Genomic DNA, 25,792 nt, shown 5'->3' on the forward strand with positions numbered 1-25,792 from the left:
CATGTGGGGGCTTGCACTGATGAGTCCCTGTGTGAGGAAGCACATGGCATTGTTATGCTCATGGTGCACTACTACATAGCAAGACGCACATACAGAGCAGGGCTGCATCCAAAAAGTATTTACAGAACTTATTATTTTGGCCACTAAAAAAAGTGTTAGAAAAAATCTAGTAAAGTGGTTTATTAACAGTTAGGGATAGTAACTATGTACAAATTATACATTAACATCCCATTTTCAAACTTAACCAGTAACACATTCTCATTTGAAACTGCTTCCACTATGTTGTGGCGTTAACCTGGTGAACAAAATGTTTGTAAAAGCAGTAACAGCTTATTTCTGAGGTGCCTTCTGTCCACAGAGTTGCACGGGAGAATAAATGTGTTCTGTAAGATCCGGCAAGAGGGAATCTACTATTCTGTTTTTCCATCCAGTAGGTACCTGAAAGTGTAAATAAAATTTGTTGTAATTTTCATCTGCTGTTTTCTGAATAAGAAAAACTGCACTGTTTTCGAAAGTGATTGGTTGCTGCTGTTCCTCTAATGGGCCAAAGTAAGTACAGGAGCAATTTCCTGGGAAGCAAGGCTGCCAGTTAAGTCAACAAATTGTTCTTTGTATAGAACAATTTATAGAAGACTTCATCTGTAGAAAAACTTGCATCATAATTCATTTGTTGCAATCTTCTAATAGAGGTTCACACAGACATTCTTTGCTTATTGCTATATCTTTTACTACTCACTGTCTTGGGTCTTCCACCCTTCTTTGACTTAATGCTACTTGCAGAGTAAGCAGACAAAAGATGCGGCCTGAAATCCCTGGTTAATGTAAACATTGACATTCCTGTATTCTGGCTCCATGAAGCATAGCCTAGAAGATAAATTACAGATTGAGATGTGCAAAGTATTTCCAGGTGTCCTTGTAATTCTTGATAATTTAACATAGGCTATGATTTCTCTACTTCCTTTTTTGAGTTTTCATAAAACCACCTTGAATTAGGCAGGAAAAAATTGTGGTTTGTTTGCTATTGAATTATTGTATCCCTGCTAAAGTTGAAAAAGCAATACACTGCTTTAAAGTCTCACTACTAGTAGTGATGAGGGTCATATATCTGAATGCTGTCTACATGGAGGTGAGGATGGCTATACACAAAAAAGGTAGCTTGACTGTTTTCCTTATTTGCTAGTTTCCTGTGTGCAAACAATTTAATTGCTACCAACAGTTAGTGATGCAGTCCAGGAACACTTTTATTATCACCACTTCTACCGTGTTTCCCCAAAAATAAGACTGGGTCTTATATTAATTTTTGCTCCAAAAGACACTCTAGGGCTTATTTTCAGGTGATGTCTTATTTTTTCATGTATAACAATCTACATTTATTCAAACACAGTCATGTCATCTTCTAGAACATCATCATAACTCTCCAAACCCCGAATTGTGTTCCAGTGGACATATTAAATGCATCTATCTGGCTGATGATCTTAACTGGGGTTTATTTTTGGGGTAGGGCTTATATTACAAGCATCCTGAAAAACCATGCTAGAGCTTATTTTCCGGTTAAGTCTTATTTTCAGGGAAACAGGGTATTTGTGTAGCTGAACTTTATATTTAACAACGTACCAATATCCATAGCAACAAAGAATTCCATGCAAACAAACAGGGTAGCCTTCTCAGTGCTTAGCATGGGCATGGAGCTCCTACTCTTATCAAACGAATTACATATTACTATGCCCTATTTTTCTTCTTTCAGGTGGTAAAATGTTTCTAATTCTCCATACATCAAAAGTAGTATTTGAAGACGAATGACAATATTGTTGGTATTTATAGAGATATTGGCATTCATTTTGCTAGGAGCATGATAATTTCTCTGCAGTAGCTAATTTTCTTTTTCATATCTGTTAACCTTGTGCTCTAGTTACTGTTCCTCACTAACTTTAATACTTTGAAGAAAACAATCCTTGAAAGAAGTAACCTAGCCACTATAGGTGTTACACTATGAAATCTTACAATATATTCTTTAAGAAAGTGAACTAAGGCATATACAACTTGAGGGAATGCAGTGGTGCCTTGTACTTCAAACTTAAATCATGTCAGGAGGCCATTTGAACTCTGAATCATTCAAAGTGCAAATCAATTTTACCCATTAGAAATAATGGCAAGGGAATTAATCCATTCCCAGACCCCAAGCAATACCCATTTTTGTAAACTTATTCAGCAAGTATGTGGCCTCCTGAAACAACTTAAGTTCAAGGTTATATACAAGGTGTGATAAAAAAACTGAATGTTTAAATTTTAAAAAATACAGTAAAAGACACTGCTATTGATCCCCCACAAAATACTCCTCCTTGCTTGGAACAGACTTATACCATCGTTCTTGCCACTTTCTGAAGCAGTTCTGGAAGTCCTCCTTCGTAAGTGTCTTTAGTTGCGCTATTGTGGCTGCCTCGATAGCCTGAATCGAACTGAGCCAAGACTAATCAATTCAAGTCAAGATGAATCGAGTTGAGACAAATCAATTCAAGTCAGGGTGAATTGATTCAAGATAATTCAGGTGAGGGCAAATTGATTAAAGACAAATTGATTCATTTTTCTGTGTTTGACAAATGTCTTTTAAAAAGTATATTGTGATTGCTTATGGGGCTGTTAATCTAATTAGGTTTCAAATCAGGATTATTGGTTCTTAAGAGTAGGTTAAGCAAATCTGATCCATTTCAAACTTTTGCTCAGCTGTTAAACACACTAATATTACTACTGGTATATAGGTAGAGGTCTAGTTGACCAGTCTTGCTGGCTCAGAAATTTCTCACATCATTCACAGTTTTTCAACTCAGTATCCAAAGCATATTTGCTACAAACCAGTAACAAACTGAGGATGAAAACCAAGTTCAACATGTAGATAGTGCTGTAGGTCAGGGAAAAAGCTTGTTGCAAGCCTGCTCAGGCACTCAGCATGGCTTTCTGCAGGAGAATATGCCTAGTACTAGCTTGAAACACATTAGAGCAAGGAATCCCTCAGGTATTATTAGAGCTTGGAATGCGGATCTCATCAAGTATCTAAACAAGCACAAATGAAAACCCAATCCTGCAGTGGGGTTTCTGCTTCTCTTCCTTCTCTTGTACCTTGCTGTGAGAGTGCTGCTCAGTGATAGAGCACTTTGCATGTAGAAAGTCCCAGGCTCAAACTCTGCCCTGGGGTCTCCAAGAAAGTGAACCTCCTTCTCCCTTTCCCTTCCCTTTCTGGCCTCCCATGGCTGATTTTGATTTATTTAAACATTCCAAATGTACTGGCAACTTCATGCCACCCATAGTTGCAGCCAGCTATGTGTCTGCATTTTTTATGTTTGGTTTTGCTGTTGCATGCAATAACAACTATAAAAAACTGACATTTGTACCTGTGGAGGAAGGTTTCTGAGATGTTGCAGCTTCCAAGTCATAAAGCTGACACTGCAGCTCATCTACCCGCTGGAAAGCATTCATTTTTAAACTGCGTTCCTGGGTCAGCTGGGTTCTTACCTATCAATATATATGAAATAAGTATTCTGATAAATATTCTGATGTATAGAATGTCTTAGATACATGGGACACTGAATATCTGTATTTATAAGCTTACTTGCTGGATTTCTCTCTTAGCTTTTTTCCCCTCAAGCTGCTTTTGCTTCAACAATTTTGCAGTGTCCTCTGACAGGCCCTGCATGCTCAGCTCTCTTTCTCTGAGGTTTTCCAGCATTCTTTCCAAGTTGGTTGTCCTAATCTGATCTAGTTGCTGCCTTTTGAGAGCTTCTTGATTCATTTTATGCTTTGCCTCCTGTAGCAGGTATTCCTGTGTATGCAAATAGACAAGATTTGTATCACACAATATGATGTAGCTCCAAGAGGGGAGATCACATATTTATTGGATTCGATCCAAATTTGGGCTTATATAAATGGGCTGGTGCAAGTGGAATTCTCTGCCCCCTCCTTCCTACAGCAGTCTCTCCAGCCATGAGCAAATACTGTGTAGAAGGTGTGGGAAACAACTGAATGGAGTGAGTTTGGGGGGAGGGAGATGCCACAAAATTGGAAGGAGGTATCTCCTGTGAGTAGGGCACCTGAATTGTAGTTGCTTTCCAAAATGCGTATCTTACCTTTAATCAAACAGAGCCCAAAGCATATGTAAGTCATAGTTTTAAAATACCATAAAATGTTCTAAAACACATCAGACATACAATAAAAATGTAGAAAATTGCAATTAAAATAGGCTACTGCCAAAACCCCCTCTTCATTTAAAGTAAAGGTATTAAAGCAGTCACTTTTTAAAAGGTTGAATTAATATAAAAATCCTTTGCAGAAATAAGATATGACTTGAGGACAATTCCAAGTATGATAGCAGATCTTGCTGAAGCATGTTTTGCAGCTTGCTCATGCCAAAGGCAACATGCCAAATAGCTGGTTTGTAAAAAGTAGAAAATGAATTAGGTATGTATAACTTAACACCACCTTGGCTAGCAAAGTTGTTTTGAATAGTTTACGTAAAAGAGTGAAATGCAATAAATCTTGAGCAACATCTGTTGACAAGGCAATGTTTTATATGAAGAAGAAGCAATTCCTCCCACTTTCTTTATACAGAAATTCTGACTACTCTCTTTTTTGAGTGCCCCTGTGGAAGGATGTAATGTTGAATGTAGCTGTTCTCCATTGTTCAATGGTGCTTCCAAACAGTTCCTGCTGCTACCAGAAGTCCTTGTACAACTATCCATTTTATTTTATTTATTATTTCATTATCTCTATCCCATCTTTTTTCCTTTCAAGGGACTTGAGGTGGCTTACATAATCCTCTCGAATTAACCCTAACAACAACAACCACAATCCTATGAGGTAGGTTAGATGAGTCTGTGACTGGTTCAAAGTCACCCAGTGAGTGCCATGACTGAGTGGGAATTAGAACCCATGGTTCCTAGATCCCCAGTTCAGTACTCTAACCACTACTCCACACTTTCACCTCTTCTTCCCTAACTACTTCTGGAGAGAAAAAAGATTGTATGATGGGGAAATCAGGGAGGAGGGCTTACAAATGGAGGTTAGCATCATCTGGCTGGATCCCCTGTAAAATCCTGAAACACTTGGGTCGTGACCCAGATACAGGGAGCAGGTGTTATCAGAACTGAGATCTGAATTGGAGAAATCCTTGCAAGTAGGAGCTCCAATGCCCATAAAGAATTGGTAGATCAGGATACTGGTACTTCCTTTGATTTGTTAATTTCTCCAACCTAACGTGAGATTGAAAACTACTACAGAGTTTTTGTTTCCTCCAGCCACACCTCTGTCCTTAACTATATTTGGAATTCTCAGATTTAAACCTTTCCAACAAGATAGCTTGAGCACCATATTTATGAGAATTACTCCTCTGTACCCAAATAGACTTGGGGATTAGACAAGTTTCTTTATAAAATCTGCACCTGAACCTACAATGAAAGTATTGCAGGGAATCTAACTGAAAGCTTACAAGCTCTTCAGCTTCGGTTCTATTCACTGCCTCTGCAAATAAGGGTCTAATGCCACTAGAAAATACTGCAGGAATGTTGAAAAGCACACTGCTGGGATGTCTGAAGCTACTCTTCTTCCACTCTGCAATATGCAGACAATGGAATACATTTGCCTTGTCACTTGCATTATCAGGTTACTTTTTCAATGTTTTACCCTAGTTCTATAGGCAGGTCTCATTTCCATGTCTGGCTTCTCAGTTTTAACCAGGAAGTCACCATATTCCTGTATCAGTGGAATTCCTTATCCATTTCCCTTTAGTTTGAGCAGTAGCTGGCCGTTGTCCTCCATGGTGGTGTACTGCTTTTGGGGATGGGGTTCAGCACCCTGGATGGCTCCCACAAAGCTCCGAATAAAAGCTGCCATGGAAAGGGAGCCCCACTGACGTGGGAGTCACCACCTTCCCCTGTATGTATTTATTTTATTTATTTATTAAAACATTTTTATGCTGCCCCATTCGCCGAAGCCTCGGGGCGGCTTACAACAAAAAGTTAAAATAACATTTTAAAATATATACAATAAAATACAAATATATAATATAAAACATACACTATAAAACAAGCCGCCCTGGCCAAATAAAATTCAATAATATTAACATTTAAAATACTGCTTAAATAAAAAGGTCTTCGCCTGGCGCCAAAAAACAAATAACGACGGCGCCAGGCGGACCTCTCTGGGGAGCACATTCCATAACTTAGGCGCCACCGCTGAGAAAGCCCTCCTCTGAGTAACCACCCTCCTAACTTCTTCCATGGAGGGCTCCCGGAGAAGGGCCTCTCCTGCCGATCTCAGGGGGCGGCTGGGCATATAAGGATGTAAGCGCTCCTTCAGGTAACCAGGACCCAAGCCGTTTAGGGCTTTATAGGTCATTACCAACACCTTGAATTGGGCCCGGACTTCAATGGGAAGCCAGTGAAGCTGACGGAGAACTGGAGTCATGTGAACATAACGTCCAGTCCCCGTCAGCAGCCTGGCAGCTCTATTTTGGACCAATAGAAGTATCCGGACCGTCTTCAAGGGTAGCCCCACGTAGAGCGCGTTACAGAAGTCCAGACGGGAAGTCACCAACGCATGTGTCACTGTCGCAAGGCAGTCATTCTCCAGATAGGGGCGCAGCTGATGAATTAGCCGAAGCTGGAGGAAAGCGCTCCTCGCCACTGCTGTTACCTGAGCTTCCAGTGAAAGCTCTGGGTCGAGGAGCACTCCCAAGCTGCGGACCTTGTCCCTGTGAGGGAGTGCAACCCCGTTCAGGACAAGGTTCAATTCACCCTCTCCGAAGCCCGATCCACCAACCAACAGGACCTCCGTCTTGTCTGGATTGAGCTTCAGTTTATTGGCCCTCATCCAGCCCATTACCTCGGCCAGGCACCGGTTCAGTACAGCCACTGCCTCACCTGGATTGGTGGAAAACGAGAGGTAGAGCTGGGTATCATCAGCGTACTGATGGTTCCGCAGCCCACACCTCCTGATGACCTCTCCCAGCGGTTTCATGTAGATGTTGAACAGCAAAGGGGACAAAATGGACCCCTGCGGTACTCCATGGCATAGCTGCCATGGCGCAGAGCCATAGTCCCCCAGCACCACCTTCTGGAAGCGGCCATTGAGATAGGAGCGGAACCACTGCAAAGCAGTGCCTCCAACCCCCAATCCCGCAAGCCTATCCAGGAGGATACCATGGTCGATGGTATCGAAAGCCGCTGAGAGGTCCAGAAGAACCAACAGGGACGCACTCCCCCTGTCCTTCTCCCTGCACAGGTCATCATACAGGGCGACCAAGGCAGATTCAGTACCGTACCCGGGTCTGAAGCCGGACTGCAATGGGTCCAGATAATCAGTTTCATCCAAGAGTGCTTGGAGTTGTCCCGCCACCACTCGTTCTAACACCTTGCCCAGAAACGGGATGTTGGCCACTGGTCTATAATTAGTGGCCATCTCTGGATCCAGTGACGCCTTCTTCAGGACCGGTCGGACTACCTCCTCCTTCAAAGGGGCAGGCACCCGACCCTCCCTCAGAGAAGCGTTAACCACTTCCAAGATCCAGGTTCCAATCCCGTGCTTGGAATCATTTATTAACCAAGACGGGCAAGGGTCCAAAAGGCAAGTGGTTGGACGTACTCGCCCAAGCACCTTGTCCACATCATCGGGCCGCAGTAACTGAAATTCATCCAATAAATCTGGACCAGACGGCAGCATTGGTGTCTCCTTTGAAACCTCTGAATCAATAGTGGTGTCCAGCTCGTGACGAATCTGAGCGATTTTCTCCCTGAAATGCCTGGCAAAGTCGTCACAGCGGGCCTTTGAGGGTGGAATCAGGTCTTCCTTTGGACCTGGACGGACCAGGCCTTGCACCACTCGAAAGAGCTCCGCCGGACGGCATTGTGAGGAGGCAATGGAAGCGGAAAAGAATCTCTTTTTTGCCGCCCTCACCGCCACAGCATAGGCCCGATAGTGGGCTCTTAAGTGTGTTCGGTCAGATTCATCTCGTGATTTCCTCCACCTACACTCTAGTCGTCTCCCAACCTGCTTCATCACCCTCAGTTCAGGAGTATACCAAGGGGAAGAGCGGGCTCTGCCCGGTGGGAGAGGACGCCTAGGAGCGATCGTGTCTACAGCCCTGGTCATCACCCCATTCCACAGTTCGACCAGAGCCTCGACAGGAGCACCCGTCTTGTCAGCCGGAAACTCCCCCAGGGCCTTCAGGAATCCTTCTGGATCCATCCGGCTCCGGGGGCGGACCCACATAATCGGGTCCTCACCCTTACAGAGGGAGAAGTCGCTCTCAAGCATAAACCTCACCAGGAAGTGATCTGACCATGACAGGGGAGTCAAGTATCTGTGTCCCCTTTGCTTATTTCACTGGGAGATGGGAAGTGGAGAAAATTAAGACATAAGTGTCTGCTTTCCAGTCTTCTCCTTTCCCAATCCCTGCTTCTTGCTTCCAGCCAGGTGATCTACAGCATTCTGACAAATGCCAAACTACCGCACCCATCCGTCACCAGCCATGTCCAGCCAGTCCATTCATTTCTACACCATTTTCTTTTCCAACTGACTTCATGATTTCATTTGCTGTATAAAATGGTTGACCACAGAGCTTGGAAATATACCTGTTTGTCTAGCTGCAGCTTCAGCCTTTTATTCTCTGCCTGAAACTCTGCCAAGGCTTTCCTTGCAGCCTTCAGTTGCTTACCAAATAACCTTGTCTCATGTTCGGACATCATCTTGGATTTCAGGCACTCTTTTTTATTTTGAATGGCTTCCTGTGAAAGCAAAGGATTTAATAGGATATGAAGTACAGAATCAACCCGCAAACATTTTGTAGAAGTTATCTCAGATTACTTATGAACAAGTATACTGCAAATATTTAATAATGAAGTTGGTGTTTTTTATATGAAAAAGGGACCCTTTGTTGTTTGAATTTCTTGATGGTTCTGTAATACAAGATATGTTTACAAATGGTGCTTCTTTGATAGATATCAAAAGTTAAACATATACTATAGCATATACAATATATTTTCCCTGTCTTTAGGAAAACAATTGAGCCTCTCACACACTTTTAGGTGACAAGGTACCTTTAATATATGGGAAGTGAACTAATAACTTTTCAACTGTAGCCCACGCCAGACTTCTGATTTTGCAACATATTAGTTAATCCTATCTGATGCTCAGCCTATTTTTGGAAGCTCTGATGTGGTATGATAAACCAGGATTGGTATAGTGAAATCATGTGACTACTTCCCACAGCTAAGAAAAAAGCAAAAGCCAGTTCTACTCTTCTCATATCCTATTAAAATGCAATTGACAGAGAAACTGAGTTCCATGTCACACATATCCATGCACGCACGCACGCACGCACGGACATGTGCACATTCAGACACACACACCCCCACCCATACACCCAAGCAAAGCTCTATACTCGGTGGCTGTGCACACACTCATATCCAACCCAGGCTGTAAGTAGAATTGTTCTGTTTTTCCTCAACAGGAAACTCATGTGCTCTCCAGTCTGGATTTCAAACTGGTTTGCAGGATTGAATCAGCCTTGATCATCCTGCTGGATGACCTTTATTTGAAGAGGGACATGGAGAATGCAACCCTATTAATTCTGCTCAATTTCTCATTGGCTTTTGATACCATCAGCTATGGTATTCTCCTGAATACATTCTGTGGGGTAGGCACTGGAGACTTGATGTAACAGCAGTTCTGGGCTGATTTCAGAGAGTAACATGAAGTGCTATTATCTTGGCCCTTGGCAATTGACCTATGAGGTTCTACAGGATGCCATCTTGCCCCAGTGTTCTTCAACATCTATATGAAGCTGCTAAGAATGGTCATCAGGGAAATCACAGCTCATCTCCCTGTGACATCTGAATCAGGTGAGGCTCTGCAAGTCCTGGAACAATGCCTAGACTCAATGATGAGCTGGATGAGAGCCAATAAACTGAAGTAGATGCTTGGCAAGATACTGCACTTTTCACCAGCTTCAGCTGTTCTGTCAACTGCAGCCTCTCTTCCACAGGGGCAACATGGCCACTGTGGTACAGAAACTAGTAACCTCAAAACTGGATGACTGCAATGCTGTACAGGGAGCTGCTCCAGAAGTTGGAGGTAATACAGAATGCAGCAGCTGAGCTGTGCTCGGGATCTGCTTGGGGAATGGTACTGGTACTGGTTCTCCTACCAGGGCAGATTTAAGGTTTTGGCACTAGTGAGAGTACCTTCTTTATTTTATCATCCTGCCCTGTCACTGTGATGGTCAGGTGGCATGTTCCAGGAAGTTCTGCAAAGACCTTTGGCCTGATTGTTCCAGCCAGAGAAGAGCCTTCAGCTTCAATTCTGTGAAACTTCCTGCTTTTGTAGGTCTCACACAAACAATGATATTACATTGTTTCTGGTGTCCCCTGAAGACATACTTATTTCAGGCAGCTGCCTCTGCTTGGCCAGCCACAGTTTTTAGTGATAGGCTGTTTTAATAAAATGTGTGTGTGTGGGGGGGTACTTTTTGTGTGATTTAAATTATTGTATGCTACCTTGATGGCTCTTTAAATGAGACAGTCTATAAATGTTAATAAGTATGTTTGTATAAAAGCAAGTCATGAGATGATATACACAAGGTTCATATGATGGATGACTCAAAGTTAATTGTTCAGATATACCTGCACAGAGCCTAACATCATGTGAGAGGCCCTGCTAAATGAAGTAATGTACATAGCAAACAAGGAGAGGGCCTTTTCAGTGGTGGCTCTCCCACTGTTGAAAGCCCTCCCCAGGAATGCTCACCTGGCCCCTTCATTGTGGCCATATTGGTGCCAGGCAAAGACATTTTCCTAGGTATTTGTGATCTCCACTTTCAAAAATTGGGTTAATGCATTATTAGTTCTTTGCAAAACTGTTGGGTTTTTTTGGCTCCAACTTCAGTTTTATTCTATTGTAAACATGTGGCTTTTATATTATGCTGTTGTATGTTATGGTTTTAAGTTTTGTTTTGTGAACTCCCCACACAGCTCTGACTAACGGCAGTATAGATATTTAATAAACAGAATACATAAAAATTGGCTTCAAGACTTCAACAGAAAAGTTTGTTTTTTCTGACTTTTAAGAAGTAGATAAGATTATTCTAATGTATAAGGATTCAATTCGTTATGCACTTGTACTACTTCAGCTACCCAAATGTAAGTATCTGAAACCATTGGCCCTTCAACTTTTCACTTTCATGATTTGGAATGACTTTATTCCAACATGCCTACTAAAGGCAAGGCTCTCACCTTCTCCACTTCTCTTAACAGAACTGACATGCGTCCTTTTTGCATTGTTTCTTTCCAGCAGCTCATGGCCTTCAGTTTGCAAAGTAATTGCTTCAAGTGGCTGTTTTCATCCCGTAGCTCCTGCAACTGCTCCTGCTAAAAAATGCAGATAAATCCTGTCAAGGTTCTGATGAACACACCATCTCTCTGGCAGCTTTTTGACTATGCAATTTTAAGAACAAACATTGACTTCTTTGTCAGGAACAATGGGAACACCAAGCAGAAACTCTAGACACTACAAGCTGCACATCAGTAATGCTCCATCCCTAACTGAAATCTAAAGGCTCACTTCATGGGTAGCATGAGTTATCCAATTAGTGGCTTTGGCTTGTCACCATACAGAGCTTGGGTCTGAACATTTTATACTTGGCATTACACAGCTTTGCTCACAGCTGGTGAGCTGAATTGAAGCGCCTTGTCCAGCTTCTGGCTTAAGTCTGATATATGAGCTCTTTCCTCTATCTGTGCTATATTTATCTTTCAGAACATCTGCTTTATGATAGCAAGCTGAAGAGTGAGTATTTCAGCTGCTCTAAGGATTGTATAGTTCTGTGTGAGAAAAACATTTAATGTTGCAACCCAACATAAGCTAACCTGGGAGCAAGAGCTACTTTTGAATAGACCTTCATAGGATTGCACTATGAGAATATTCTAAGCAAGCTAGTAAGCAAGAAGCAATTAATTTATCAGATACCCTAACCTTAGAAACGACAGCAGATTATAAATTTAAAGCTGCTATTATAGAACAGCACAGTTCAAATACGGAAGAACATGTTTCAAACCTATACATTGTAAACACAGATCTATTTCAGTTTCAAGATTGCTAAAGAAGAGAAGTGCTTCAATTTGTTTTGAGCCAATTCCTATTCAGATTCCAATTCATTTGTGTAACAGATTACTACCCCTTCCTTTCTATTCATCTTGGGATTATTAGGCAGAAGTTGCTGGGGGGGGGGGTGATGATGACCTTAAGATCTGAGTAGCACTTTCAAGTATTCAAAATGTTTCTAATGCTTTCCCTAATTGTAATCATTACAGAAAGCCTGCAAGGTAAGTAATATTATTATCTCATATTGTAGTGGGGAGCTGAAGCTGAAAGAATGGTTTGTCTAAAGGCCATCTAATGAGTTCATGGCAGAGGCAAAATTTGAAAGGAAAAAAAGAACTGTAGCTTATGCTCTTAAACACTACACAAAAGTGTTTAAGAAAATTATTTTAAAAACAACTTTTATAATATACAATAGAAAGCTACAAAGTTAATGTTCAGAAGTCTGGTGAAACAAACGGATCCACCTGCTTCCTTATGGCAAAAGCATGCCGTAAATAAGAGGCCATGGCTAAAGACTGTTCTAGAGGAGGATTTTATTGTGTGCTCATCATTCCTCACTCATGGCTGTTCACATGTTCACTTTTGACAACTTCAGTATCATATAGTTTTGCTTCTGTTTTTTAAAAGAAATATCATTAGGGTTTAGCAGTGGGGAAAATCCAGTATTTTTTTTTTTTTTGCCTGAAGCAAATCAAAGTACAAAACCCACCAGAACAGTTACATTATTGTACTACACTATGTGGCAGATACCAATTATGCAGCACAAAAACAGGAAAGGAAACTAATAATACATAGCACAGATCTTAATTCTGCAATGAAACTAGAAGTAGAGAGAGAACAGGTTAAGCAACTTCTGTGTAAAAAAAGCTCTAGATTTGCTCTGTGCCTTGTGAATGCCAACCTTATCTCATTCAATAGTATGATGGTATGACTGTGGCAGGATCATTCCTTCTCAGCAGAGAGTGAGGATGGTGAACCAGCCAAGAGTGAAAAAAGCAATCCTAGTGTCAGACAAAACTTGGGTACCCAGGAGCAAAGTCAAATCTGGGAAGTTCCCTACCACTGTGACCTTTCCCATACTGTCCAGAACAGGCCCATCAACCTCTGGGCAACTTTTGCAGGGGGTTGCAGAATTTCCCTTCTCTCAGTACTCTTGAATTTATGGTTCTTGGGATCCAAGCCATTATTGACACAAGGTCTAAACATAGCTAGATGTCAGCAAGAATGCACTCTTCCAGGTTCTCACACTGGATCCATCTTGAAATGTACCTTCTCTAGAAATGTGCACTCCTCTAGGAAAAATAAGAAATGAAAAGAGCCTACATATCAACATTCCTGAGTCAAAGGTTCTCTGAATGAATCCTTATCTTTTGTGCAGCCATATCAAATTACAATCCATGTTCATAAAAACTTATTTATAAATACAATATACAGGGTTTTGAGGAACACAATTTTCCAATTTTCTCTAATCAGTGGATTGTCACTTTGGTGTTTGTATTTGAAGCATCAGCGGATCTTAGGTTATATCTTACTTTAATAAGGTTTTGTATAAACTGGTTAACTGCTGGAGATACAATGCTGCTAATACTCCTTTCAAACATGCTTTGGCAATGTCCAATGGTTGCCTCTTTTAGGGAGGAGTTTTTAATATAGATAAACTTTATATAGGAATATTCTTCAATATTTACTGGCATGCACGCTCTTCTAAATTATCTCCCTGCTTCCTGAAAGTTAATGCACTATCACCATAAATGGATTTTATGTGCTTTCTTGACAGCTAAAATACAGGTATTGAAATATTGGTAAGATAAACGCTCATTTTCTAGAATCACATGAATTGAGGACCCAACAATTCTCTCAACATCTGAACACATTGTATACTTGCTCATGGACACATACATGGTTTTGTTGAATCATGTACATTTTCTCCCTTTATTTTTGTCTAGAAAATTGAATTTTTATGTAGATAGATGTATGGATGGGTACATCCTGATGTATCATTATACATACATTTCGTATATATTAATTGAAGTCGACATGTTCAAATCTGTGCAGTTACTTTTTTCTTTCTTTTTATCATTTGGGTAGCTGAAATAATAACAAATATACCTGAGTTAAATGTTCTTTGAGTGCATCATTATCTTTTGTGGAGCCAAACTTTTTCTTCAGGTCGATCATTTTCTCTATCCCTTCTCTTCTTACTTCACTGATTATCTCTAAAATGTGACTGTTCATGTTTAAGCGATACTCTTCCAACTTCCCCTGCAGCCACAACAAAAGGCAGCATTTTATGTATCATTTAAAATCTATGACATGTCATTCTAAAAGATTTTCAAAATTCAAAAACAAAAATTGCATCCTTTGATTTCTAAAATAATACATGCTTATATAAATGTTGCCCATATTTTGCGAATGCCCCTTCAACTCCCATTTCCCCCCAATTTTTTCTCTATATGAGACTGTTAGATTGACAGCGATGTCTCTGAGAAGTTGCCTTGCTGAAAGTGGACAGGCTCAGGTGACTTTGCTACTTCATTTTGCTTTGTGGATGCATTTGCTGGAGCTCTGAAGCCATGGGAGAGCATAGCCATCAAACATACTTCAAGGGAACGTAAAGAAGAAAAGGTCAGTGATATAGCAGGATAGTGCTAGGAGTGGATAAGTTAGTTTACTGGAAACTGCTGTCTCCTCCCACCAATTTTGGCTGAATTACTAGTTGCATGTTTCTATCCTTGAATGGTGCAAGGAAGTAGGTGCAGGGCCTGTCAGCCTTTAATAGTTAATAAAGATACAGAAAGCAATGGGAGCACTGAGGAGGAGAAGCTTGTGATATCACAGGCAATATCTAATATGTTCTCAGGACCAAAACTCCACACAGCAGGCACAACTGCAATATAGCAAGGAGTGCAAATGATAACGCATCTGTTTTGTCATATATGTACCTACTTCCTCCTGGGTCCAGTCCAAGGTTTTGGGGTAAGGCTATCTGAAGGACTGTTGACACTCAAATGATCCTGCCCAGGGTATTAAAGTCAATGTCAGATGCCCTGCTTTCTGGCCCACAAGCAAGAACTTTTTATGTTGGTCAGGATGGCAGATAGGTAGAGTTCTGTCACTGGCAGCCCAATATCTCACCAGGGAAACATGTCTGGCATCAGCACTGCTGCTATTTTAAAAGGTTTTTCTTCCAGACCACATCTGGTTAAACTGTGCTGTTTTTAAGGGAAAATATCCTTAACTGCAGTGGTTTTCTTCAGTTATGTCCTAAATATCAAAATCGTAATAAGTGTATTACCTGTATATGTGTTGGGGCACAATCCTACTGGGATGCCCACAAGCCCCAAAACTGCGAGGCTTCGGGGCATAGTATACAGGGTGGGAGGAGTGATGCAGAGAATCTGTGCCTCCCCACTCCGCCTGCTCTGCATTTTGGCTAGACTGGCTCTTTTGCCCATCTAAAAAGAGCAACTTGGAGCAGGGCTGAGGGAGGCTGAAGCTGGTTCAAGATGCCTTGTATCTTGGCTTCTCCAGGCTCGTGGGGCACCCCACAGTTGGAGGCTTGTTTCACTGGTGCCCAAGTGCCTGCTAGAGAAAACAGCAGCAGGGAAGGAGAGCGACTACATGGGTAGGCAGGTGGGGAGGGCAACAATAATGAGATGGAACAGGACGGTATGATGCAATTCCGTGTAACATTTTTTGTCTAGCACAGAAGTTGTGAAGCAGGCAGATATACTGGTCAGAAATTGATCACACGGTGCAGACTGTCTAAGACTGAACCTCTCCTCAGCAGAATGCTTGAGAAACACAGCGCATGCTTATCTAATTTCAGTCTTTAGCTAGCACAGTTTATGAATAAGCAATAGACTGATTTAATAATCTTCCCTGTATTTTGTAAGCATATGTGTCTTCCGTACTTTCAGTTGCAGACACATCATAAACATATTTTGCACTAATGCTTCATCATCTTCTTTCACTTCTTTTCTTATTTTCTCTTTTTGGATGTGACCTTCTTCTTGTAAATCATCAAGTCTGGCTCTCAGAGCCATTATTTCCATAATCATCTCATGACTCAGTTCTGCCACCTAACATGACAAGAGAAAATGCAATAAAAGACTATTTACAAACCCATGTATAACTCAGTTTCTCAAAAACTTAACAACTGAAGCCAAGTACCCTTCCAGGTGCCTCCTGAATGAAAACAGGAAAGTTACTACCACTAACCTGACTAAGAACCAGTTCAGCATTTCCTCCCTTGTCTTCTTTGGCATGCATTTCCTGAAAAACGATTAAATAGCATCCATTAAAAATCTCTACCAACTATAGATTAATTTCCTTGGCACACCAACATACAAAGAGCTTCCAGTGCAAAGAAATTGATGCAACTCGCTGCCCCCTTTCCCACCACTGGATCAACAGCATAAGAAATACTTGTTCTTTTTGATAGAGAAGTTGATGTTGCTGATGGAGTATATTTTCGTAAAACATGGAATAGGTTTCAAAGTTCCTGCGTTCTCTGGCCATGATGTCACAACCTAGGGTAGTGAGGCATTTTTGCAAATGGTCTTTCTGAAAGGCAATCTGGAAAACAAAATGGTCCCAGAAAATATAAATGTCATATGAGCACATAGGTGAAACTATTTGCGTCTAGTCTAGGCAGGGGCAACCTTTTTAGTCTTAAACCTCTGGGAACCACATGCCACAAAATGTACATCATCCCACATTCTTTCATGTGCATGCTCACGCATGTTCTAACGCGACAGAGGGTCTGTTCGGGAGAAGTCATAAAATGCAGCCGAGGAGGGTCCCCTATCCCTCTCAGCAGCAGCAACTTCTCAGAAATCTGTAAACTATCCTGTCAGTGCTGGCTGAAGCTTTTAAACAGAATGGGGGAGCCTGCTGGGGACAGAGGGATGCCACAAGCCAGGCTGCAGGCCTCCTTCTCCTTGTTCTAGTGCTTCCAGTTTACTGGTGCTAAAGCAGATGTTTTCAAGTCTCAGGACCTATGTTCACTTAAAGATTAGATAAACACCAAAGCTGATCCTTGAGAGCCTCTCCATTCAGGGTTGACAATATATCTACCTCTGTCTCAGTCTCTCTGTGATTTTCCATTAGCCTCTGTATAAATGACTCAGCTATTTCTGGCCTTGTGACAGAGAAGATTTCTTGCATGCTACGATGCTTCCAAAGCTCTGAAAGAACAGGGAAGAGATCTTTGTCAGCAGTCTTTAGCGTAACAGAACATGAAAATTGCATCCATAGGGCTGAACCAGGTATTACTTTTATTACATGATTAGTAACCATGCCATGCCTGGATGCTTTTTTTAAAAAATGCAATACCTATGTGGGTTTTCACTGGGACTGTAGTGCATGGGGAGATGCAGTTTAATGCTTCCCTTTCCAACTTTAACCCAATGAAAATCAACTGCCCATCCCCAGTAAAATCAATTAAACTCCAAACCAGCTTCCATTAGTGCTAATTACCATACAGGGGCCCATTTCATTTGGGACTGTGACAGGAGAACAAAGATTTTGACCTCCCACCCTGAGTATGCTGAGTAAACATGCCCCCTTTCCCATGTGAAATATTAAATTTAAAGCACCAGACAGTGATCAAGGTTTGAATGGTTCTCCCTAAATGAATCAGTTAGTATATTCTCAGATTCCAAAATACTGTTGTACTGCTTAGGAACGGAACATATAAATTCCCCCTCATTGATTACAGACTGATAGGTCTAGTTTCTTGGATCATTAGCTGGACCCTTTCAAAAAAAAAGGATACTACTACTGTTTTAAAGTCAACTTAGGATTCAAGCCCTAACTTTCTTCTTTTGTCCATTTAACACCATCTAATGTTTCACTCAATATGTTGCACTTTGACAGTTCTCCAGATGCCTCCTCACCAAGATAAATTAGTTATGGAATGATTTAAAGTGGTCTTGATTTTATATAGTGACGGTGGTTTGTGCACTGGTTCTCAGATGCACTAGCCAATTCATTGTGCCAGTGATGAGCTTGGTCTCCCAGGTGTGGATGACACAAGAAGCTGTCATGGGTGCAACAGCCCCACAGCAAATTTATTTGTTGCCCTCTAACAAACCACCCAGCAGGAACCAGCCTAGGTCAGCCCAACAAAACCCACTGCAGTTCATCATGTGAATCATTGTGTCTCACTTTTCATGCTCCTTCTGCCTTCATTCTCTCTTTTCAAAACAGAACTTAAAACCAAAGATACAAGTTATTGTGCTTCCAGAGAAAACTTTTTTGGCAGGATCGCCCTGCTCAATTCATAATATATTACATGGAACCAGAATCAGATAACTGTGTCTTCCACTTGTAAGCCCCCCGTGTCTTTTCACCAGTTCTTCCACTTTTCTCCTTATATGCAAAGCATCCATGAGGTCGGGGGAGAAGCAACTGATGCACAGTGCTTGCTGATGATGGTACCAGGAGCCCTGTCTAGAAGAACCTCTAGATAGTAAATAGGTGCAGTTGTTACCTGTAGGGAGGTTACTCCCCTCTCTTGTTTTTTCAGATATAACCAGTGTCATTTCTTTGTTAATTTTCTTTTGTACGTCATGGATCATGTGTATTTCTAGACTTTCCAAGAGTTTTTGAAGCTAGGGTAAAAAAAACAAAAAATAGTTTACTTAGGTATTTTTCCATTAAGCAGCTCCGTTATTCACAAAGTACAGTGGTACCTTGGCTCACAAACTTAATCCATTCCATGACTCTGGTTGTGACCCAAACTGGTTGTGACCCAAGTCAAATTTCTCCATAAGATTCAATGTAAATAAGGTTAATCCATTCTGGCCCCTCTGAATGTGGTTGTGAGCCAATTTTTGGTCACGAGCCAAGTCAAATTTCCCCATAAGGTTCAATGTAAATAAGGTTAATCCGTTCTGTAACTTTTTTTTTAATCAGAAAAATTTAAAACAAAGTGACAAAGAACAACAAAGTAACAAAGTACTGTACAGTACAGTGCCTGGGTGCGGGGGTGGTTATTGTTTTGAGGGAGAGTCCCCCTACATAAGGACATCAGGGAGCTCTCCTTCAAGGGTTTCCTCTCTTCTTTGTCTCTTAGCTGCAGGGTCAATTTGGTGAAAAATCTGTCCATGGTCACTTGTTTTTTTGCAATCTCAGGTGCAGTCTCGGCCATCTCCCTCCCCCCGCAACCAGCATGATCACGGCCATCTCCCCCTCTTCCCTGAGTGGGGAGATGGCCACAATCGCAGTTGCATTTGTGCAGGGAAGATGTGCGTGATCACGGGCGCGCTCCTGCAGGAAAGATGGGTGTAGCACAGCACAGTCGTGATCACGCACATCTTCCCTGCACGAACATGACTGGGATCATGGCGATCTCCCCACTCAGGGGGGTGGGGAGATGGCTGCGATCTTGGTCGCCACCCAATGCAGAGTTTGCGACCCAAGTCAAATTTTTCATGAAATTTTTGTTCGCGACCCGATTTGGTCATGAACCAAGGCGTTCGTGAGCCGAGGTACCACTATACTTACTAAAAGTGTAAGGTAAGGGTCAAAATCATGTATGCTTATATATAATTTTAATGAACAAATTGGCTTGTTTAATTTATTAAATCCCTTTTAATGAATTAAATACTCCAGTTAAATAAGGCAATAAAATATACTAATTATTTTAAATCTAAATGTATATAAACATTGAAGATGGCAGGCTCCAGCTTAGAAGAGAAATTCTCTCTTTATTCTTACATAGGAGAAGATGGTCTTCCAAGATGGTACCTGGTATGAGATCTATGTGAACCATCTGAAAACAGAATATGTCTTGGAAGAAAAGAGGTGGGAAATAATTATAGTTATTGTTATTATTTGGGAGCTTCATGGGGACTTTCAGATATAGAGGAAATGGAAATGGGTAGACTTCTAAAATATTACATCAAATGTATTTTCTCTCCTTTTCTCTTCTTGTATTCTGCTCCACTTATTAGATTGGCTCTACCTGGTGTGTTTTTATCTCAACTTCTGAGGCTTCATTCAGGGAGAGCATACACTGAGACGCAGCTTCAAATCCATCAAATCCATCTTCTATACCCCTCTGCCTGGCTATGGACCTCATAGCAGGGTACAAAACTTCAGTACTAGAAAAATGTAAAGGCACAGGTGTTGTACATATTCACACATTTGATAAATATTATCTAACCTACTTATCCCAGGCCCTTACTTGTTAAAGAAACAGAGTAATTCATGTAATATTCTCATTCCATTTCAACTGGCTAGACAACAGCAAAAGTCCAATGAATGAAGCAGAGGTGAGAAGGTTAAAAAATGAACATGAAGCAGACCCTAGCCTTTCTCAACAGGTGTGGAAAAAAACTAGGCTTACCTTGGTTGGACAAGAGGAAGACCAGGGTGGATCACCTGACAATATAGTGGTGGTGATGCAGGGGAAATTATGTGAAAAATATCCTCCCCCTCTCCCCTGCCACACACACCTATTCAGAGAGAATGCTAGGACAGAATGCTTCTCCCCAATAATTACCTTTTTTTAGGTTCAGGAATTTTTTGTTTGGATGAAGTAGCATTCTCACCTTTGGAAAGTACAGTCCAGACCCAGACCTCAGTCTGTTGACATTTCAATAGAAATGCTCACTCTGGCAATAAACTAAGTCTGAAGGACCTTCTACCTTATCTCCTACCTTATCTCCTAACCTATTTCTTAAGTAGAAGAAATGCAGCTGCCTTGGTGACAGGACACTATCTGCCTCAGAAGAGGGCATCGGACATCTTGGATCTAAGAAACCAAATATTTTGTTATATTTGGACTATCATTAGAATCAATCACAAGAGAATAAACCCCCAATTTCTCATGGATTCATAGCAAAGAACAGTAAGTGGAGACTGGGAATAAACAGCAACTTGTCCCAGTGGAAGGATATAACCAGTGGGGTCCCACAAGGCTCTGGTTTAGGACCAATGCTTTTCAACCTATTCAGAAATTATCTAAAATTCAGAGCAAGGAGTAAAATGGCCAAGTTTGCTGATGACATCAAACTATTTAGGATAGTTAAAACCAAAAGGAATTGTGCGGTGCTCTAAAGGGACCTCTCCAAGTTGGGATAATGGACATCAAAATGGCAAATATAGTTCAGTGTAAGCAAGTGTAAAAGAAGGAACTTGGGATATTTTTGTTGCAATATGCAAGTGACCACCCTTAGAATATTGTACATAGTTCTGGTTGCTGCCCTTGCAAAAGGACATTATTGGTTTGGAGAAAATGCAGAGAAAGGCAACTAAAATTATCAAGGGATTGGAGCAACTCTCCTATGAAGAATAGTTACAACAGCTGGGATAGTTTAAAACAGTAAGGTATGCATGGTGTGGAAAACATGAAGCTGGATTTTTCTTCATCTCCCATTGGAATGCTAGAGCCTGGGGGTTATCCCACAAAGCTGACTGGTGGGAGACTTAAGGCAGATAAAGGAAGTACTTCTTCACACAGCGCATAGTGAGGATATGAAATTAACTGCCACAGGAAAAAAAATTATGGCCACTGATTTGGCTTTAAAAGAAGACTGGAGAAATTCATGGAAGACAAGACTATCAATGGCTACTTGTCCTGGCGGCTATGTGCTACCTCCAGTATCAGAGGGAGTATGCCTGCATACACCAGTTGCTGGGAAGCTTGACCATGAGGAGCTGTTGTACTCAACCTGCTTGAGGGATCCTGTTTGCCACCATGTGAAGAGAATGCTGGATTGGATGAACCATTCACTGGTCTGATCCAGCATGGCTCTTACACACTTCTTATGCCTTAAATTCTTCTACAGTGCAATCTTCCTTATGGTAAAGTATTCAGCAACCACTATGCTTACCCCCAGTGCATCCTATTACAAAGGAATGCAAGAGAGGGGAGATGATGCTCAGGTAGAAAGGCCACAGTCTGGAATTCCCAAAAGGCATGTGGTGGGAGGAGAAAAAATGAATGAGGCAGGAAAAAAGAGGTGTGTGCACAAATGCATGTGGAAGAAAAGACAAAATATTTAGTTTCTTGGGAATGAGATAGTCTAGTGTCTCAGGTGGGTGGGGATGCTAGGAGTTCTAGTCCAACACATCTGAAGATGGCAGATTTAAGGATTCCTTGTCTGACTTCAAGCATGTCACTTTCTGTTGCCCAACTCAGGGTTGTTATGAGTCTGAATAGTATGCTGTGCTGCATATTTTCTGCATGAATCACATATTATAAATACTTAGTCATGATGTTCTGTGGGCATGGTGGGTGTGGCGGATGGTTTGCAGTTTTCTCTGCATTTTATTTTGTGCTCAGTTTATGTTGTAATGCAAAGACCAAGAAAGAAAAAGGAAGCCTTTAGTCCCTTCCCATATTATACTTTTTATGGAAAGGTTTTTGAAATGCTGCATTTCCTATAATTCTTATTTTAATTTTTGAAACTCAAATTAATATTACAAAGGAAGCCTAGGAAAACTAAAAAGCACTGAGTACTTATGTTTTATTTTGGTTGTCACCTGCTCAGTTGATACAGTCTATACAATTTTCACACAAAAATGCAGCTTACCCATATAGGTCAGAAAACTGCTTGTACAGAGGAACTGTATTGATATCTTCAACTTTCAGTTTTAGTCTTCCCCATTCTGCTTTTACCATTTCTAATTGCTTCCACAGGATAAGGTAAGATCTCTGAAAGGCACAGGAGGCCATGAAGTCAGGCAGCTCCGGCAGTTTTTTCAAAGGCTTTGCACTCGCTCCAGCACTGGCTGCTGAATTCTGCTGAAATTTGATTGAAAATAGAAGACAACAATGTATTTGCAGAAGTAAAATAAAAGTGAGCACACTTTAAACACAGCTACTGTTTCCTAGTGGTTTCGCAGGTGGAAACTCAAAATAGTTTGCACTTAACAATTACAAATTCTGCCGTTATCACCTTACAATCTTCATTAATATTGGTAGCAAGCAAACATCAAAAGATACAAAGGTGAACATAATGGTTGGTATCTGGATGTTGAGGGCTTCCAAACAGACTTCCTGCAACACAACACTAAAGGCATTATGTAGCTATCCTTTCTTCTTCCCCTTAGCACGTTCTTATTCTTGTAAAGCAGAATAAAATGAAGTAGTGGAAGAATATGAGGAGGTTACTAATGTGAGGTGATATCATCTGGACACCCTGAATAAATCTATATATGTTCCAGAGCACTTCTGACAGCCCCGAGTCATACTTAGAGTAGACCTCTTGAAATCAGTGGGATTGACTAACTTACATCTTACTGATTTCAGTACTCTACTCTCATTATGACTGACTCTGGATCCAAACCTGTATTTATGAGCAGTCTGAGTTTATAATCCTATACTTGCTTCTTCAAACTGACATATTTCTAAGAAACATAAAGGACTGCAGTGTTATCAAGTCAATAATCTAGTGTGCCACTAATATTTATTTATTTATTTATTTATTAAAACATTTTTATGCCGCCCCATTCGCCGAAGCCTCGGGGCGGCTTACAACAAAAAGATTAAAATAACATTTTAAAATATATACAATAAAATACAAATATATAATATAAAACATACACTATAAAACAAGCCGCCCTGGCCAAATAAAATTCAGTAATATTAACATTTAAAATACTGCTTAAATAAAAAGGTCTTCGCCTGGCGCCGAAAAACAAATAACGACGGCGCCAGGCGGACCTCTCTGGGGTCCAATACAAGCCATATTGCCAAGCTGACAGTTAGTTTTCTACTTTCAGGAAATTTTAATATGGTGGACTATTCCAATATGTGATCTGGCACACTGTTTCCAACATGGTACATTCCAGCAAGGGTTGTAATGTGTGATTCTGCCAGACTTGTAGCTTGACTTTCATCTGCTAACAGCACAGAAATTTAAAAGTATTCTCATGTTAGAGAAGTTGAACTGAGAGTGTTTAATGTGAAATTGCCAATATATAATTTTAAACAAAAAATGTTTAGCTGAATTTATTTTACCTTGCTGAAAGATGTTTGCTGTTTTCTGGGATCTTGCAGACCTTCATAATGACTTTGGAGCACATCATCCATTATAAAATGCACCCTAACCAGCTCTCCATGTGCTACTCTTCGATCCTCATCATTCAGTCCACATAGGCATAACTAGAAAGAATGAGACACCTTGAGATCCCAACTTATTGGGATCAAACCAACAAGTTTCTATATAAGAGGATGATTTTAGATAAGCCTTCTGGCACTGATGGTAACAAGACAAAGAAATATTTGTTTTGCTGAACTTCAGAACAATGTGACAGATTTATTTAACAAACAGCAAAAAGCTATTTTATTTCTATAGTGATCTGTATGTTGTTGGAAACACACAAGATAACTGATTTAATATGTACTAAGTATGTGCAAGAATAAACATTGGAAGGCTCGTACCTGCATGCTGTAATTTATGGGATTTAGGTTGCTAATAGTGACAGGAAATGGACCTCCATTTGCTAGGAATGATCTCCAGGGAAACAACATCAGGGTCTAAAACAAAAAGTTGTGATCTTAAACAATGAGTGTCAGGGAGCCCAAGAACATATAGAATTATAGAACAGTGGAGTTAGAAGGGGGCAGTGCATGTGTGGTGTGTGTGTGTGTGTGTGTGTGTGTGTGTGTGTTGGACTCAATATCCATAAATACAGCTTCACTGACAGGAAACTGTGCCCAGGCCCCAGCTAGGCAAAACAGGGTGGTAAGGCCAGAAGAAAGAATTTCTCAGGACTGGTGATTGTGTGCAGGTTCTGGAGGTTTTGAGGACTGATTGTTAAGCAGGCACAGAGGCTGTGGGAGGGAATTAACTGGTATTCCACAGTTTATTACCATTCACTTTATTGCTGTTATGTATTGAAGCTGACATGCTCATTCAACAAAATCCCACAAGAATCCTATCTGGGTTGTACCACTTCATACTGCAAACAAGCAGACCACTTTGTTTTAAGGTATTTCTCCATGAAAGGGGAAAAAAGGCTTGCTGTATATAGAAAACTAACAGATTAAGGACAGAGAACCCTTGTTTCTAGTGAAATACTTGTGCAAATTACCAAGAAAGCTTTAGCTGATGAACAGTAGAGAAATGGAATAAATAAATGTTTTCTACGCATGTGGGGCATTTATGAGCCAGAGAACAGCACTCATAAATGTAATGTCCCACTTGCAATGTAAAGTGGTACAATGCAGCAAAGGTCACAATGCGATCTGGCTGAACATTTAGGCTACCTCCTAGAAAGTTAGGTCCAATGTGCATGGCTGCACTCTTCCTTCCACTCATGAATAGCATCTTCTATAAACAAGAGCTCAGAGGTCGTAATGGGATGAGCAGTCGTGCCTGGCAAAGCACAGGGTCTGTGACTGCTTCGCAGGCTACCCACATGGCGGGAGCCTGCAGTCACAGCTGAGACCACAGCTTGAGCTCAAAATGTGTTTGGCCTCCTCCTGGCCACCAAATGGATCTGCAACAGGAAGGCGAACTCTCGCTGTCATAAGAGAGGAGGCCCTAACCATGCTCCCAGCTGATCTCCTTTGCAAGAGGAGGCCCAAATACAAGGCTCAAATGGTATTGAATTCTACACCGGTATTCTCACTGCTGCTATTATCGATAGCTTATTATCACTGCTGGTAAAAAAGAGAATTGTTATG

The 25,792-nt window shown here is 41.1% G+C and overlaps 1 protein-coding gene across 1 annotated transcript; it reads right to left on the reverse strand.

The window, feature by feature from the left end:
• Positions 1-221: 221 nt before the first annotated feature.
• LOC123018707 (coiled-coil domain-containing protein 162-like) lies at positions 222-24,648 on the reverse strand. Its single transcript, XM_044421067.1, has 15 exons — positions 24,122-24,648; positions 22,692-22,903; positions 20,117-20,255; positions 18,641-18,761; positions 17,224-17,333; positions 16,463-16,722; positions 16,318-16,369; positions 16,059-16,226; positions 14,254-14,406; positions 11,277-11,411; positions 8,619-8,771; positions 3,605-3,814; positions 3,387-3,507; positions 737-864; positions 222-438 (listed from the first exon to the last, which is right to left on the reverse strand). Exons 1-15 carry the CDS (start codon positions 24,191-24,193, stop codon positions 331-333), a joined length of 2,142 nt encoding a protein of 713 aa, XP_044277002.1. The 5' UTR covers positions 24,194-24,648; the 3' UTR covers positions 222-330.
• Between the last annotated feature and the right edge of the window lie 1,144 nt (positions 24,649-25,792).

This window comes from Varanus komodoensis, unplaced genomic scaffold, assembly GCF_004798865.1.
Source record: "Varanus komodoensis strain SLA01 unplaced genomic scaffold, ASM479886v1 scaffold1, whole genome shotgun sequence".
In the NCBI taxonomy this organism is placed as follows: Eukaryota; Metazoa; Chordata; class Lepidosauria; order Squamata; family Varanidae; genus Varanus; species Varanus komodoensis.